The 15,089-nt window shown below is 36.1% G+C and overlaps 1 protein-coding gene across 1 annotated transcript; it reads right to left on the bottom strand.

The window, feature by feature from the left end:
* Positions 1-2,755: 2,755 nt before the first annotated feature.
* RAB23 (RAB23, member RAS oncogene family) lies at positions 2,756-13,835 on the bottom strand. Its single transcript, XM_009707898.1, has 6 exons — positions 13,633-13,835; positions 12,715-12,800; positions 6,939-7,095; positions 5,324-5,406; positions 3,995-4,087; positions 2,756-3,136 (listed from the first exon to the last, which is right to left on the bottom strand). Exons 1-6 carry the CDS (start codon positions 13,785-13,787, stop codon positions 2,997-2,999), a joined length of 714 nt encoding a protein of 237 aa, XP_009706200.1. The 5' UTR covers positions 13,788-13,835; the 3' UTR covers positions 2,756-2,996.
* Positions 13,836-15,089: the final 1,254 nt, after the last annotated feature.

Raw genomic sequence — 15,089 nt, 5'->3', positions numbered from 1 at the left:
CTTAGTCTCACAGAAGAGAACTTTGCATCTCGCGGTAGGAACATCTGTTGCCCCCAACCCAGAATGCCAGTCTGCCACGGGGGTGTGGTGAAGAGCTACACCCTCTCCTGCCACGCCGTTACAGCAGGGCACAGAGAAGGGCATTTTTATTACCAGCTCTGCACCTGCAGGTTTTGATAACTAAAACATACGATATTTTAATGAGAATGCTTTGAGTGGAGAATGGCAGTGTTTGCAATAAAAATTTTTCACAAGGGACAATGCGAGCGCTAACTGTTTAGGCGTGTCTCTTCATCCAAAGGGCAAAAGTTACTTTCACTGAAGAGTGATGTGAATACCTAAGGATTCCTGCAATAGGCAAGTCATCTGGTTTACATCTGCACACTAACCCCAGTAGGATAAAAAAATAATTTTTAAGCAGCGTACAATGCAGAGCACCCTCCAGAGAAATGCTAATTTAGATAGTCTCCAACTTGGTTGTACTGGAGAACAAGCACTGCAAAGTCACAACAAAGAGTGAGCCGCTTTAGATTTAAGATGGGAATGAAATAAAAACTCACTGTTACCCAATGCTGCAAATATGTATTCCTACATTAAAGTATGCCTACTGCATTTCAACATATCCTAAATTCAGCAAGTCTGTCAAGCCTCCACCTGTGAAAACTTCTACTGAGTTTTTACTCCCTAAAACAGTGGTTTATAATGACAGATCTTAAATACAAACAGCTTAGGTAACAGTACAATGTCTACAGTATAACATGTAATAGTACAACTGGTCATCATACCTAATAAAGACTTATTTTTCAGTACTCTGTACAAAGTCAAACAAGGCAAAAAAGATGTTTCAGACATTCTGTGGTTTTGTTTCTTTTTCAAGAAAAATTAATAAAAAACGTGAAACTGGCAGACAGACAACGAAATGTAAAAGTTTCCACATTAAAAACAGTTGTCAAAATTCTTCATGCATTACTCTGTCTTACATCCTGAAGTTGTAAGGCGGTCCCCATGATGTACAACCCTCAGTCTTATCCCAAGTACCTTCCTTCTTAAATCGCTAAGACAGATAGGATTGGACTCCATTTACACATACATACAGTGATTAAAAGCACTTGTTAAAAAATAAAGGCCTTTATCCAAGAGAAAACAGAGGAAAGGTTACAGTGAAGAACACACAGTTTTGCTGCAATAGCAAAGGGGACGGAGCGCCTTGAGGGTCACCTTCTGGCCAGCAACAGGAGATGCTCTAACAGCTTGTCAAAGAAACAACGGTACTTGGGAGAAAGTTTAACACAGTAAACATAAAATACAGAGTTCAGAGATCTTTAGTGTTTGTGCATAACTTGCCACCCACTTCTCTCCCTGCAGAGAGTGGGAAAAAGAATACATTTCCCTTTTCATACTCATTGACTTAGAAACAAAGTCAAGCTTCCTATGTGAATTCACATGGTGAAAAGTCCTTCCTCCAAAAATATACAGGATCACTCGACTCATTTTCACTTTCATACACCCTTTAAAAAACTATTAAAACTCTGACTTTTTTCAAGCAGCCTATTTTGCATTTGTCACTGGCAGGTTTGTTGTAGAAATCCTAGAAAGTTAAAATTGTATCATACCATACAAAAACAAGTAAACAAAATGGGTATTTTTTATAAGGCATGCATGCTCTTGAAGAGGATTAAAAAGTGTTTATTTTTGGTAAATAAAAGATACCTTGCTTAGCATTTTTAAAAGCACCTTAGTGATTTAGGAGCCTAAGTCCAAATAACTTTAATTTAGATTTGGGCTCCTAAACATCTAAATCAATTCTGTAAAATTACTTAAGCACTTTGAAAAATTTTTGCCATGTCTCTGATCTTGCAGAATTAGATTTTCTGTAACCAGCAGCTACCTTGCTACCTTTGAATCCGAGACAACGCTCAAGAATGTCTCACTCATGTAATTCAGTCATCAGGTGCATTTTTTTGGATCTTCCATAACTTAGTTTGTGGTATCTATGAAGAATTTTTCCAAAGAAGAGAAGATAAATATTTTGTGACACCATTTGGCAAGTTCCTTTTTCAAAGACAACATGGGATGCAACAATCAAATTTGAACAGGAATGCAATTATACAATATGCTCCTTCTGAATAGCTATTAGTGTCAAAGACTCCGTTAATTTGTTCAAACTGTTAAGACTGAGAAAAACAAACTTAGAAAAACATCCGTAGCACAGCACTGGGTAGAAAGAAGGACCATTTTTGGCACCATACATTTTTAAATCTTAAGCTTTTAGGCCCAAAGTATAGCAAGCTAAACATACACAGTGGCAGCTGGGAAAGCTTCATCTGAAATGCAATATTTTGAAGGAAATTTTTTTTTGGAAGATGCTATTTTATGAGCATTAGCTCCAAGTAACATATACACTGGAATTTAGCCTAAATACTCATACCAAATGTTTACATATATACCTTAGCACTCATATATATAATACAAGTATATTGCACCAACAGAACTGCCAGAATCGATATTAATATAGTCAGGCATAAAACGCAGCGTGTTCCTTTTGCTCTTTGTTTGTCTTCTTAGCGTCCCAACTAACCAATTCTAACATTTTCTTTGAAATTTAGTTGCAAGGTTGCTACTTTACCTTGGGCCATAGTGTTCTGGTCTGTACCTATACGTGTAAGTATTACCCTTACATTAAATGTGCTTTGCAATTCAGCAATACCTAGTTCATAGCTCTGTAAAGAATTCCTTGAAAAAGGAGAAGCTTGCCTAATTTTTACCAAGCGCAGAGGACAACCGCGGTTCTGTGCTTTGCCAGCAGGTGTCTCGCCCTGCACACCAAGAACCACTGCATCAGCAAGGTTGGATAAATCCACCCTCTATCAAAGATCCCATAGGCACAAGACTCGCTAAAGCACTGGTAAAAATACCTCTACAGCTGACTTTATTCTGTGTTCAATTGCACAACTTCATCCAATTCCCCGGGTTGCTTTTTTTCTTCCAAAAGTGGTCTAAGGTATGCTGCAGTTGCTAAAAGGACTTCTGTTTTTCTTGGTCCTCTGTTTGTTTGGCCTAAGGTTGATGACATCTCCACCATTAAGAGTGCCAGAATTTTGGTTGGAGTGACTTCCACCAGCTGTATTAAAAACACCTGCAGAATTTAAAGACAAGAAAATTATTTGTATTTCTTTACTTCCTGCTGCATAATACATTAACACTTAAGAAGCAATGCTTACTAAGGCACAGTAGTGCACCTCAAATGCATACTCCAGTTTTTAACGGTTTTATCTACTTCTGGGTCAATTTTGCAGCTAAATTTGAAGTAAGGCTGCCTGGAATTATCAGCCAGGCTGTATTTGAAGCTGGTATACATCTGTGTAATTGAAGAGCAGCATATGCACTCACCTGCATATGTGTATGCTACTAATTGCAAGGTAACAAAGATATGGTTAGCTGAGTAATATAATAAAAGAAAAATATGACAATTTTAAAGTTGGAAACTTTGCCGAGATAAAGGTCAGGAAAAAGCCTGAATAAAAAGGGACTGCTTTAAGGAAAATAAATGAACTGACTCAGAAACTCTTTAAAGAAGGACTACAGAAGTTCAGTGTTCCCTTACAAAAAGCAGTTTACAAAGACCTGATTACACGCCAGATTCTTTCACCATGAGTCTCCTGTAAATACACACCAAGATGAGTAACACTAATACTAGTTACATTAAAAAACCCAACAAGCATCTTTTTTCAAGTCCTTACACAATGTTTGTTTAAACAAATTTAATAAAAGGGCACTTGCCAAACATTAGCTAGAAACTTCAGTACAACAGTTCGACAGTCTTGTAACTTTAGAGAGTCACAGAGTTGTTTTATAGGAGAGGAGACAATATCCTAAGATAGGAAGGTAATAATTAGACTCTGATTCACCTTATATTAACTCCATAAGGAAACAGATGAGACCATAGGCTTTGATGGCACAAAATACTGTTTCTGTTTTATTACAGTATACATACCAATCTTGTTACTGCTTGTATGTACTAGTTCTGGATCATCAGCTGTTTGTTGCTTGAGCCTTTGAAGATATTTATCGGCCAAATACTTAAAAACTGGAATGTTAAAAAGAAAAAAGGTACATCAGAGTAGGCTTTCAAATAATCTTTGTATCAGTGATAATACCTTTGTATCAAGATTCTGCGTGGTGACAAAAGTGCATTCAACACTACAGGTGTAGCTTGACCTGGTAAGTGATTCTCTCTTGGCAGGCCTCTGTACCTGAGCAGAATCCAGATGACTCCAGAGTATACCCAGGTCTTACACTTTGCAGTACTAAAGTCTTGCATGGCAGACAGAAACATCTCAATACTCCTGTAATAAAGGTGGCACATATATTTTGCCAAATGTTCCAGTTCATGCAACTTGGAACTTTTTAAAGTTATGTAGGAATTTAATGTATTTTTTTTTTTGCAAGAAGCCTTAGAACATTAGCAGTCATGTAAAGTAAGTCTATTAATAAAACTTGGCAGCAACATTTTTCTCATTAACTAATGCTATCCTTACTTGTATTGGGGTATGAAAGGTCTACCCAGGATTCTGAAAAAATAGACAACTATAGAAGAATTTTCAGAACCTATATGTGTTATGATCATTTACATTTGTAATTAATAACTCATGTAAAATGATACATAAACATTTTACATTTTCTCTTGCAGATTTTTTCCCCCAAGGTGAATGATGTTAACAGAGAAAAAACAATTAGTTCACTATTAAATTTGCCTGATTAAACAAACAAAAAAAGTTATCAGAGACTATAATTCATGATTATTCAAACCTTCCCCACAAAAGACAGTGACTGAGATTTGTAACAGTAATCCTATGAAATTAAATACATACATTAAAAAGTGATACTTGGGAACTAGTAAAAAGTATCACCAGTAGACAAAAGGCTGCAAGAGAGCCAATCTTTTAATGTACTTTAAATAAAGATAACTAAACTATGAAAGAATCATTTGTATCAATTATTTATTAACAATTACAAAATAAAAAGCTCTGTGCTTACTGACAGTCATTAGGACTAAGCAGCCTTAACACTTTGGCACTTCTAAATACTGAAGCTATGCACTGTTTGTGGAAGAGAGAGGAAAGATGTACCCAAAGAAACAGTCCTAACATACTGCTATCAAGTAATTCTAGCTGCGTTCAAGGCGGGCTGCTAAGAAACATAAAAAGGATTGCCAACAGCATGCAACAACGTGGGAAGCAACAGAATCAGCTCCCAACCAGCAAGCTGTAGAGTGCCACAGAGCAGAGGGCAGGACAGACACCCAAGCTGCTCCATCTCGTACCTTCAGTTACGTTCAGGTCTTCCTTCACAGATGCTCGGTAGAACCTTAATTTTAGCTTTTTTGCCAGTGCTTCTGCCTCTTCACTGCACAACAGAAGAAGACTCTGTAAATACTAATTTGTCAGCATTTATTCTTATAGACAAAATGCTTCCTGGTAAGTTACACAGGGCAAGGCGGGTTAAGAAACTCAGACGGTCAAAAAAAATACCTGATCCTTAATTTCTTTACAATATCTCCACTATAAAAAGAAGGTATATTATGTGCAATTTCTTTATGACCAAAAATAATTGCTTTTCAATATTTATTGACTTCACTAACTAAAATTTCCCAAGGGTTCAAAGACAGGCGTTAGTGAAACCAAAAGGAAGGATGCTGTAATTAACAGCACTAGAATTGGAACAATTACCACTGCAAAGTCAAAGCAACAACAAAAAAGTAATTCTTAAGTATATTTTAATAAAGCAGTAGACTATGCAATCAGATGAGTGCAGAGATGAAATCAAGAATTACTTTTTTCTGTGAAGTGAATTTGTGTTAAATTTTTAAAAAAGTTGAGGAAACTTATGAAAATTTCACCAAGGGAAATCATGTCATCAGAAAGATGACGTTACTGAGGGAGATGGGAGTATTCTGAGAACAAAACCTAAGTGACATACCATGAATAAAGGAGGAGTTCAAATGCAATTTTGCTTTTCCTTTGAAAAATCCTCAGTATTCTTTGCAGAGGGAGTAGAAGCTGATTTATGCCATCAATGATAGCAAACAGAGAACAAAGAAAGCCAGTGCAGGAAACAACAAAAAGAAGAAATAATTTAAATCTCTCGGGAAGATTGTAGATATAAAGAGGTGGACAATGATCGACTTCATCATGCAATATTTTCTACATGATATGCTGCGGTAAATAAAAGTTAGCATTTGTTAAGCTGATTTTATGGCAAGAATGAAATTGGTCATATGTACAAAGGCAGAAAAAACTGACAGTAAAATCTGTAAAGAAAAATATAGTGAAGAAGGATCAGCACCATGCAGTTTGTGAATATTAACAGATATGGATTTCTATAGAGTTACAATGTTTTGATAAAAACAAGCAATAAAAACAAATTAAAGAAATGCAAAGCAAAGAATTGTAAGATACTTTTTCAAACAACTGGTTTAATACTACTTAATCATTTTGACAAGCATTCATTAGCCAAACTACACAATGTAACTTCACTGGTGCACTGCACAGCTTAACAGTAACTGTAAATTTTAACCAGAGAGAAAACATACAGTTTTAGAATTTCTAATAAAAATGAGAATCATATAATGGTACAACCAAACTTTTCATGTTATTTCTCTATTTTTTTGCCTTACCCTTCAGAAGAAGGCGTGAAGCAAACAGAAAGCTCTTAGCTGTGCAAGCACATTTGCCCAAGTAACTACACTCATGCAGCAGTACCTGCCACCTGTGCTTCTAGGGCATGTTTTGATGCAGGGCATAGGTTTGACAGCCTAGGTATCATAAGTCTTCACCAGAAAGTCCCATAGATTTTTTTTTTTTTGGTTAAAAAAAAAAAAGAGTGTGTATAGAGGGGGCATATATTGTTCTTTAAAAGCAGTAAGATAAAACTCCTACTTCTTTATGCAAGAGTCATCAAGAAGATCAATCTTATTCTGCACAAGAACGGTGGGAATGTCTCCAACTTCAGTCACAACTTTTTCCTTCCAGGTAGGGATTGCTTTGAAGGACTCTCTGTCAGTTGTAGAAAACACAAGAACACAAGCCTGGGCTCCTAAAAATATACAAATCAATTATAAATACAAATCAACTAACAAACACTAAAAAAAAGAATAATCTATAACATATTTCAAATATGAAGGATTTTTACAGTTTCTCCCATGAAAGTGCACTTTTACTACAAATCAACTAACAAACACTAAAAAAAAGAATAATCTATAACATATTTCAAATATGAAGGATTTTTCCAGTTTCTCCCACTTTTACCACCAGCTTGTGTCAAACCAATGGTCATAAATTCCCCAAATGAAAATAGCTTGCCATATTATTTTGATCATTATACCCATTCTTCATGATGGCTATGGGTCTGCTACCTTTCAAGGTATTTCCAGCATGGTGCATGTATGCTGGGGAAAGGAATAGGAGGGGGTGTGGAAAGGCTGGAAAAAGGGAAAGGGAAGTTTGCTTATTGCTCGCTGTTTTCCAGACAGCTTAATGGGAAGCCAGAAGGAAAATATTTTTCAGTATGCAGTATCCGTAAAGCACACTTCACCTTATTCTTTGTGCTGCAGTAATCTGGATTTTGAAAAGCAGAAAACTTAAAAGTTTTCAGAGGAAGTTGTGATTATTTCAAGTAAATAGTTTAGTAGCTTTTTGGAGAAAATAAGTGTATTTCTAATTCATACTCATTCTATCACAGCACTACAATAAATTCTACAAAATTTGTTGTACCATTTTTGTTACGGTTTCGTAACAGCTTTAACAAACAATAGTTAAAATCCATGGATATTGAGAGTGTACTTCCACAGCTGAATTATTAGTGAGTGGTCTTTTGACCATCCAGTAGCCCTTTGCTATCCTCAAGAAACTACTTTTCTTTGCACATAAACACATGGAGAAACACTTTATTATTTATATACCTTTCATGTATTTGCTATTTAGTAACAGAGTGTAAAAGGAGTAGACAGCTAATATCTTTGAGACTATAGTGTTACCCTGTGAATAACCTGAACTAATTACATATAGCATGAAAAATAATTTCATCAGTAGGAATTTTCTTTCACGGATGAGTTTCATGAAGTATCCCCCAGGCCTGTATTCTGTTTGTCTTTCTATTTCCTTGACACAAAGAACTGAAGTTCTTTTATTAGGTTTCCTTTTATTTAGCTTTACAAAGCCAAGTTCAGTCTATCTTTACCAAAGTTTTCCTATGCTCTTTAACATTCTTTCACATGCCATTAAGACCCTTCTGGTATGGTTTTATACAGAATAAGAAGCGCCCTCAGAATTCTGAATCAACTCTATCAATAAAATAGTAGTCATGTAGTCTTCCATAATTTTCCCTATTATTTGTGTTCTGAAATTTTGTTTGTTTTCCCTAATGTCCAGACCATATTCTGATGTATGCAATTATTCTCATGCAATTTCACTTAGAATCCTGCAAGATAGGCGTAAAATTAATTAGTCTTTCCAAAGCAGGTTAGTTTGCATTTGTCAATCCTGAATTTAACCTATCATCTCACAAGCTAGCTTAATAAAGCCTCTCAAGTTCTTTGCTCTACTGGAGATGAGAATACTTATTAAAAGACTCTCACAATCTGTAAACATCACCTTGTTCAGTTTTAAGACTAAGAAATCCATTGTGAAGTTTCTACTCTAAGACACTTTAGCTTCATCTCTCTCCTTCCACGCATTCCTTCAGAATGCTAAAACACAGAGGTAACTTGGTAACAGTAAGTTTAGAGGGAAAAGTCCTAGCACATAGTAGGTAAAAAGGCGGTGACTTACAACATCAGATCTCCTTATTCAGTTTACGTATAGTACATGTAGAACGCAGCAGACAGAGACAGTAAAAATAACTCAGCTTGGCCATATTGCTTTTTAAAGAGAATTACACAATAGGCTTTAATTAGGAATCAAACGGAAATATTTTTGAGAACCTTCAAGATTCTGACATTTAAAGGTTCTTAACAGGAAGTTAACAAACAACAGTAAAAGTGTGTGTCATCAACAATGACAAATTCTATACACTTGTGTAATTGTGTATTTCCAAACACCTGCTGAAGGTTTTAATCACTGGATTGTAAGAAATATCAGAATTTACTAATCCAATAACCCTGCAAAATGCTTATTTTAAGAAGAGAAGAACAAAAGGAGAATTCTTCTCAAGCTCAATTCAAGACAGTATCAAATGTGATCTTTCTGAAAGTATGCTTCATTATAGTACAGAAGTTAGTATGGCAACAGAGTTCAACAGAAGATGCTGCAGGGCAGAGATCTCATTAGGTAAATTCTTTTCATCTTCTAAGAATATTGCTAAATCCTCAGTATTTTTATTGAGAACATAAACAAGTTTAAGAACTTACAATGTCCATGTAGAAACTCTAAGGAGTGAAAAAAAAAAAAAAAGATAAACCCCAGGATTTAGGCATGTAAACACCCTTCTGTATGTAGTGACTGACAGTATTCAAGAGAGTCAATAACACTATGATCTCACTTATTCACTGCAAATGGAGTCATACATCACCTGTGTCATACAACAGATTGTGTACAGCAACAGACACCAGCAGCAAAGGCACAGGACAGTGTCAGACAGGAGCGTAACAGCTAAAACCAGGATGTTCTTGATGAGTATTTTAAATCAAAGTTCTTTCGTAAGAAGCTGTTTTGTAAAGCCACTTTAAAGCACAGAAGGAAAGGATGATGGAGTTTTTTGTGTGCAATTACTGCTTTGACAACCCCTGTATCTTTATTTCAAAAAGGTTCCAACTGGCTGCAGAATCACCAATATGATATTCATATTTAGACTAATTCAGAACAAAATTAAGAGAGTAGTGCTAGCATCTCTGCTGGATTCAAGTAGAGCATGAGCTTGTCAGCTGAGTCGGTCTTAAAGATCCTCAGCAGACTACCCCATCCTCATGGACTCCGTAACTGTATTTTCTCCTTTCATAACGGTACAAAGCCTGTGTAACAGAAAACGGGTAAAGAAATCCCTTGCCATGAGTGGCCTCACACAGGGTTTTATACCTGGCATCTATTAGTTTCATTCCTCTGTTCTTTGCCTCAGCTTTTTCAGGCTATGACAGAAAACACACATTCACTATAAAAGAAATGGTGGCTTGTTCAGCCTTACACTGAGATAAAAATCCAAGGTCAATGATCTCATCATCCAGAAGTTCTTGTTTACTGTTGATGTTCTAACTTTTGCAGATCCTGGCTGTCTTTAACAGGCTTAGCAAGGTTTAAGGTCTCACCAACAGTATCCAAAAGAGGGCTGCCTGTTCCAAATGGGACCAGGATAGTCTTGCAGCCCTCCTGTTATCACAGTTACTACAGCCAAAAGTGATTGGCAAGTGCAAGCCAGAGCAATGCTATGGAAGCTTGAGAAATATGAAATCTAACTATAGTGCAACAAAATGAGGATCCTGAGAATTTGACTGCTCAGTGACTGAATAACAGACCAATGAGCAAGATGTCTGTTTTCCATCAAAAACCTAACAAGGGTCTACTCAAGATACCAGTGGTAGCGGATGGAAGAGGACGCACACATGAAGAAGTGATCAAATACTGCCTTGAGAAGCATCTGTAACATGGACAGAACACGGTGCTGCTAACAACAGCCACTTGTGTATGCTTAGCATACGAATGAGGTACTTTGTGAATTAGAAAATGTGTGACTTCCATCGGACAGAAACTGGTAAGAAGATGCATGGTACAATATAAAAAAGAAATTATTAAATACATACAGAACTTCCTTCAACTCAATTTAGGCTGCTGGACTCCTTGTGCTGTGTGATCACAGGCATGCAGCTACACCAGCAGCATGTATTCGCCTGTACACAGAAAACCACATGACAAACCCACCGTCTGGTCCAATTTTGTTTCTCTGCAAGGCTGAATGAATTTGGTCCCTGGACAAGAAGGGCTCAGAAACAGGCTCCAACACATTCATTGTGCGACCACAGATGAGCAGCCGATTCCTGAAGAACTGACAATACACGTTGTTCCAGGAGAGTAGATAAGCCCTACTGTAATGACAGGGGGACAGCAACCTATGGGAGAGGCAGACCTTAAAGTAACAGCCAGCATCTATCTTACCTACCTTAGAGGCACCTCCCCTTATCACCAATAATAGGCAATGAAATCCTTGCATCTCCAAAGTAAGCTTGACTTCTTGCTTCTATAATATCGTGCTTGCAGACCTGACGCTAAACCAAAATTGCATTCCAGGCTCTTATATTTCCCTTGTCCTTCATGAGTCAAAGTCTAGTGCAGAACCCTCACCGTATCTAACAGCTTGAACCGTTAATATATCCACCATGCTGCGTACAATGTGTATCCACAGGATGACCATGTTCTACTTCACAGCACCCTCTTCAATATAAAGATCTTGGAGGCAGAGATTTAACTGCACTATGCTGGGCACAAGTCATGAGCAAGATTTCAAGATACTCATGCAGATATTTTTTTTTTTAAACCATCAGGTTGCTTGTGGTAAGTGAGGCCAGTAAGTGTACTTCTAAGTTCTTCTGAACACTCCATATTTTATCACATCAGTCCCAGTAATTAGGAGAAAAAACTCTTTGGCTTTAAACAACTAGGGAGAGCAAAGCACACAAGAGAACTGAAGGCCAGGAGAGCAAAAAGGAAGCTCCAAGAGAATCAAGTACTACCTTCTAAAATTTATATGCTCAACTTGTCAGCTGTAAAATGACAAAATGATCTATTTCCATATGAAGATAAAAAGAAATAAGAAAAGAAAGATCTTTCTCTGAAGAAATGGTAATCATCAATTATGAGCAACAACTAGAAATATTACCAAAAAAAACCCTATTAGTTGACAAAACAATCGTGAAATATAAAGAGGTCAGAGCACTATACCACCCTGAAACAGCACGGCACAACTATTATTTTATCTCTAAATGAGGTCATTTTATACCATAGAAATACAATTTTCCCAGTTTGACAAATACTGAATCATGGAATCTTTGCCAAGTCATTGATACCTCTCACATTAAAAAACAAAAAGGAAAGATTTTCATAACCATTGTTAAATTATATGTAAAGAAAGACTAAGTATACAATTTGTAACTGGCTAAATAGATAAACTGCCTTTACATGACTGAATAATACAGTTTCTATTCTATGAAGTAAATACACTTTCCTTATTACTCTGTTGCATTAACGTATTCAAGGCAGCCTGTACTAGCAAGAGAACTATCGTGCCTAGTAAACTGTCCTTCTAGGATGACTGGTGGATTTTTTTTTCCCTTGGATTAATTTCTAAGTGTCTCAGTCATAGTTTTTCGAACATGTACAAATACATGTCTTATAGAAGTAATAAAACACTTTTAAAGGGAAAATACAAATTTGCATTTGATTGTTTGAATGGCTATATTCTGTCCAACTTCTGTGCAGATATTTGTCTCACTTTGTTCTATGTTTTTTAAAGGGCACTACTCAGCATCCTGCATAAAGTGGCACTTAATTAAGGCAAGGATCTTGCATGAAGGGGAAAAATATTTAAGAACTGAAAAAGGTGAACTAACACGCTTTGCACACACATGAAATAACTAAAATTCTTAATACAAAGATAGGAAAATATTTTAGAGAGGTGCAGACCAAAAAAAGCCCACCAACAACTACCAAATAACAAACATGGTATTTTCACCTCTATAGTAGGCCTTAGTTATTGCATCAAATTCTTCTTGACCCGCAGTGTCCCATAACATTAGCCTGACATCTTCATCGTTAACTCTGAAATAAACGACATGGTTCTGTAATCAACACAATGAACAAGAGCAATTCAAAACAACTGACATGGAAATACTTCCACATGTCTATAATATAAGAGTAATCCAAGTCAAATTTAACTTGATTTAAATATAATGTAACTTAATATTAATAACGGTTCACCTCCATAACATACTATGGCAATAGTCCCTCAATTACATTACATGCTCTTTACTGACAATCTGTATTATTTTCCTCTTCCTTTCCGCCTCTTCCTCTACATTTCTTTCTATAAGGAAAAGTAATGCAGACATCAAAACAAAACTTAGGTACTCGAATAATGGTCCTTTTGTCTTTTTAAATCAGCTTACAGAATTTATAGAATTTTCTTATTCTCATTACCATAGTATTTTCCATTTTATCAAACATAATTGAGTATTATCTGCTTATATTGCATAAATCTATAGCATATTTAATTTTTTTTCCACAGCCATTAGTATCTATATTGGCTAAAAAATTTGTATTATCATTTTATCATAAGCACTTGCACTTCTTCAACAAGAAATTACAAAAACAAATTTTAAAAAAATCATCAGGTGGTAGAATCCAAAGGAAACTTGTCAAAAAGCTTAGTACAACAGAAGTTCCAGATTTTATTTATAATTCTAAATCTTCGATAGAAAATGGAGTGATATAATTTTAGCCCACAGTGCAAGAGATAAAACAACTCCCTTTACGGTGCTTCAGAAGCAGCAGGCCTTGTCTTCCAAGCCTTTGTAAATCTTAGGATTACAAAAGAACAAAGAAATAGAGGGAAAGGTAAAAATCAACAGTCTGGCATCTGTTTAATACATACTGGATTTGTCTTTCCAGGAAATCTACACCAATAGTTTTCTTGTAGTCTTTTGTAAAAATCCCCTTGCAATACCGCTGAATCATACTGGACTTCCCAACAGCTCCATTTCCTACTACTACCACCTTGATGGCCACCTCCATATCTTCTTCCAACATCTTTGCGTCTCAGGTGACTCTCTGGCTTATTCAGGAAACTACTGAGTCTGTAAATAAAATATGTTCATAAAAATGCTGTGAATAGAAAGCAAGAGGAAAGATGGTCATACACATTAGGATTCACATAGATAATACAATTTATTTCCATCTCTGCCACAGACTGCTTAAGTGACCTCGGGCAAGTTATTTAACTAGTCTGTACTTTGATTTGCCACTTATTAATTGGAAATCAGTATCACTGTTCATAAAAAATATCCTTCTACTGTATGAATGTATTGTCATACGTTGGTAACATTCCTGATGCTCCACTGTTAACACGTACAAGATGCTCAACGGATCAACTTAGCACATATCATGAGTCCGAAGTACAGCAGTTTATAACTTCCGTCACTGTTCTCTTATACCCACTTCAGATATTGACACCTAACACCAACACTGATGCTTCGAAGACATAAACCTGTATCATCCTGTGATTATATCCCTTACTCCACTACTTACGAACTTGTCTAAATTTGTCTTTTTGAGGAGGTCAATAAAAATCATAATCAAATACATTTGTGCGCTCTTATTCATTTAATTTTTAGCACGTGAATCAAAACACTAAACATATAAATATTATTGAGTAATTCTGAAGATAATGCATTTTCCAAAGATCTGGTTTTTTAAACAAGAAATTGAATAGTCCAACTGTCTTAAAACACTTTTTTAAATGTTGAAACTTTTAGATAATTTATCTTATCAATACCAAATACACAAGTTATCTACACTTAAAAAGTCTATATCGTAAGTATATTAGGTGTGACCATAATCTCACATCACACAGCCATGGCAGAGGAGCCACCTAATTTCTCCCTCATTTAAATTTGCCAACGCACATGGTACATTAACTAGAGACAAGGTCAAGTTCCTGAAGTACACGGACAAAGTTCACAGCGCAAGTGGTTATAGCGAACACAGAGATTTTTATATAAACTGAAATTCCAATGTGCAAAAATGGAACATATTTTGCTGGGCTTACTGTAAAGATATCTCATTCAAGTTTTGGTGTGTTTTTTTTTTTTTTTTATGAGGAAGAAACGGAGGCACACATAATCATAGAATCATTTTGGTTAGAAAAGACCTTTAAGATCATCGAGTCCAACCATTAACCTAGCATGGCCAAGCCCACCACTAAACCATGTCCCCAAGCACCACATCTACATGCCTTTTAAATACCTCCAGGGATGATGACTTCACCATTTCCCTGGGGAGCCTGTTCCAGTGCCTGACAACTCTTTCAGTGAAGAAATTCTTCATAATGTC

This window comes from Cariama cristata, unplaced genomic scaffold (assembly GCF_000690535.1).
Source record: "Cariama cristata isolate BGI_N322 unplaced genomic scaffold, ASM69053v1 scaffold12819, whole genome shotgun sequence".
NCBI classification, from domain to species: Eukaryota; Metazoa; Chordata; class Aves; order Cariamiformes; family Cariamidae; genus Cariama; species Cariama cristata.
The sequence above is the reverse complement of the archived record's forward strand: the minus strand, read 5'-3'. Positions and strand labels throughout refer to the sequence as shown.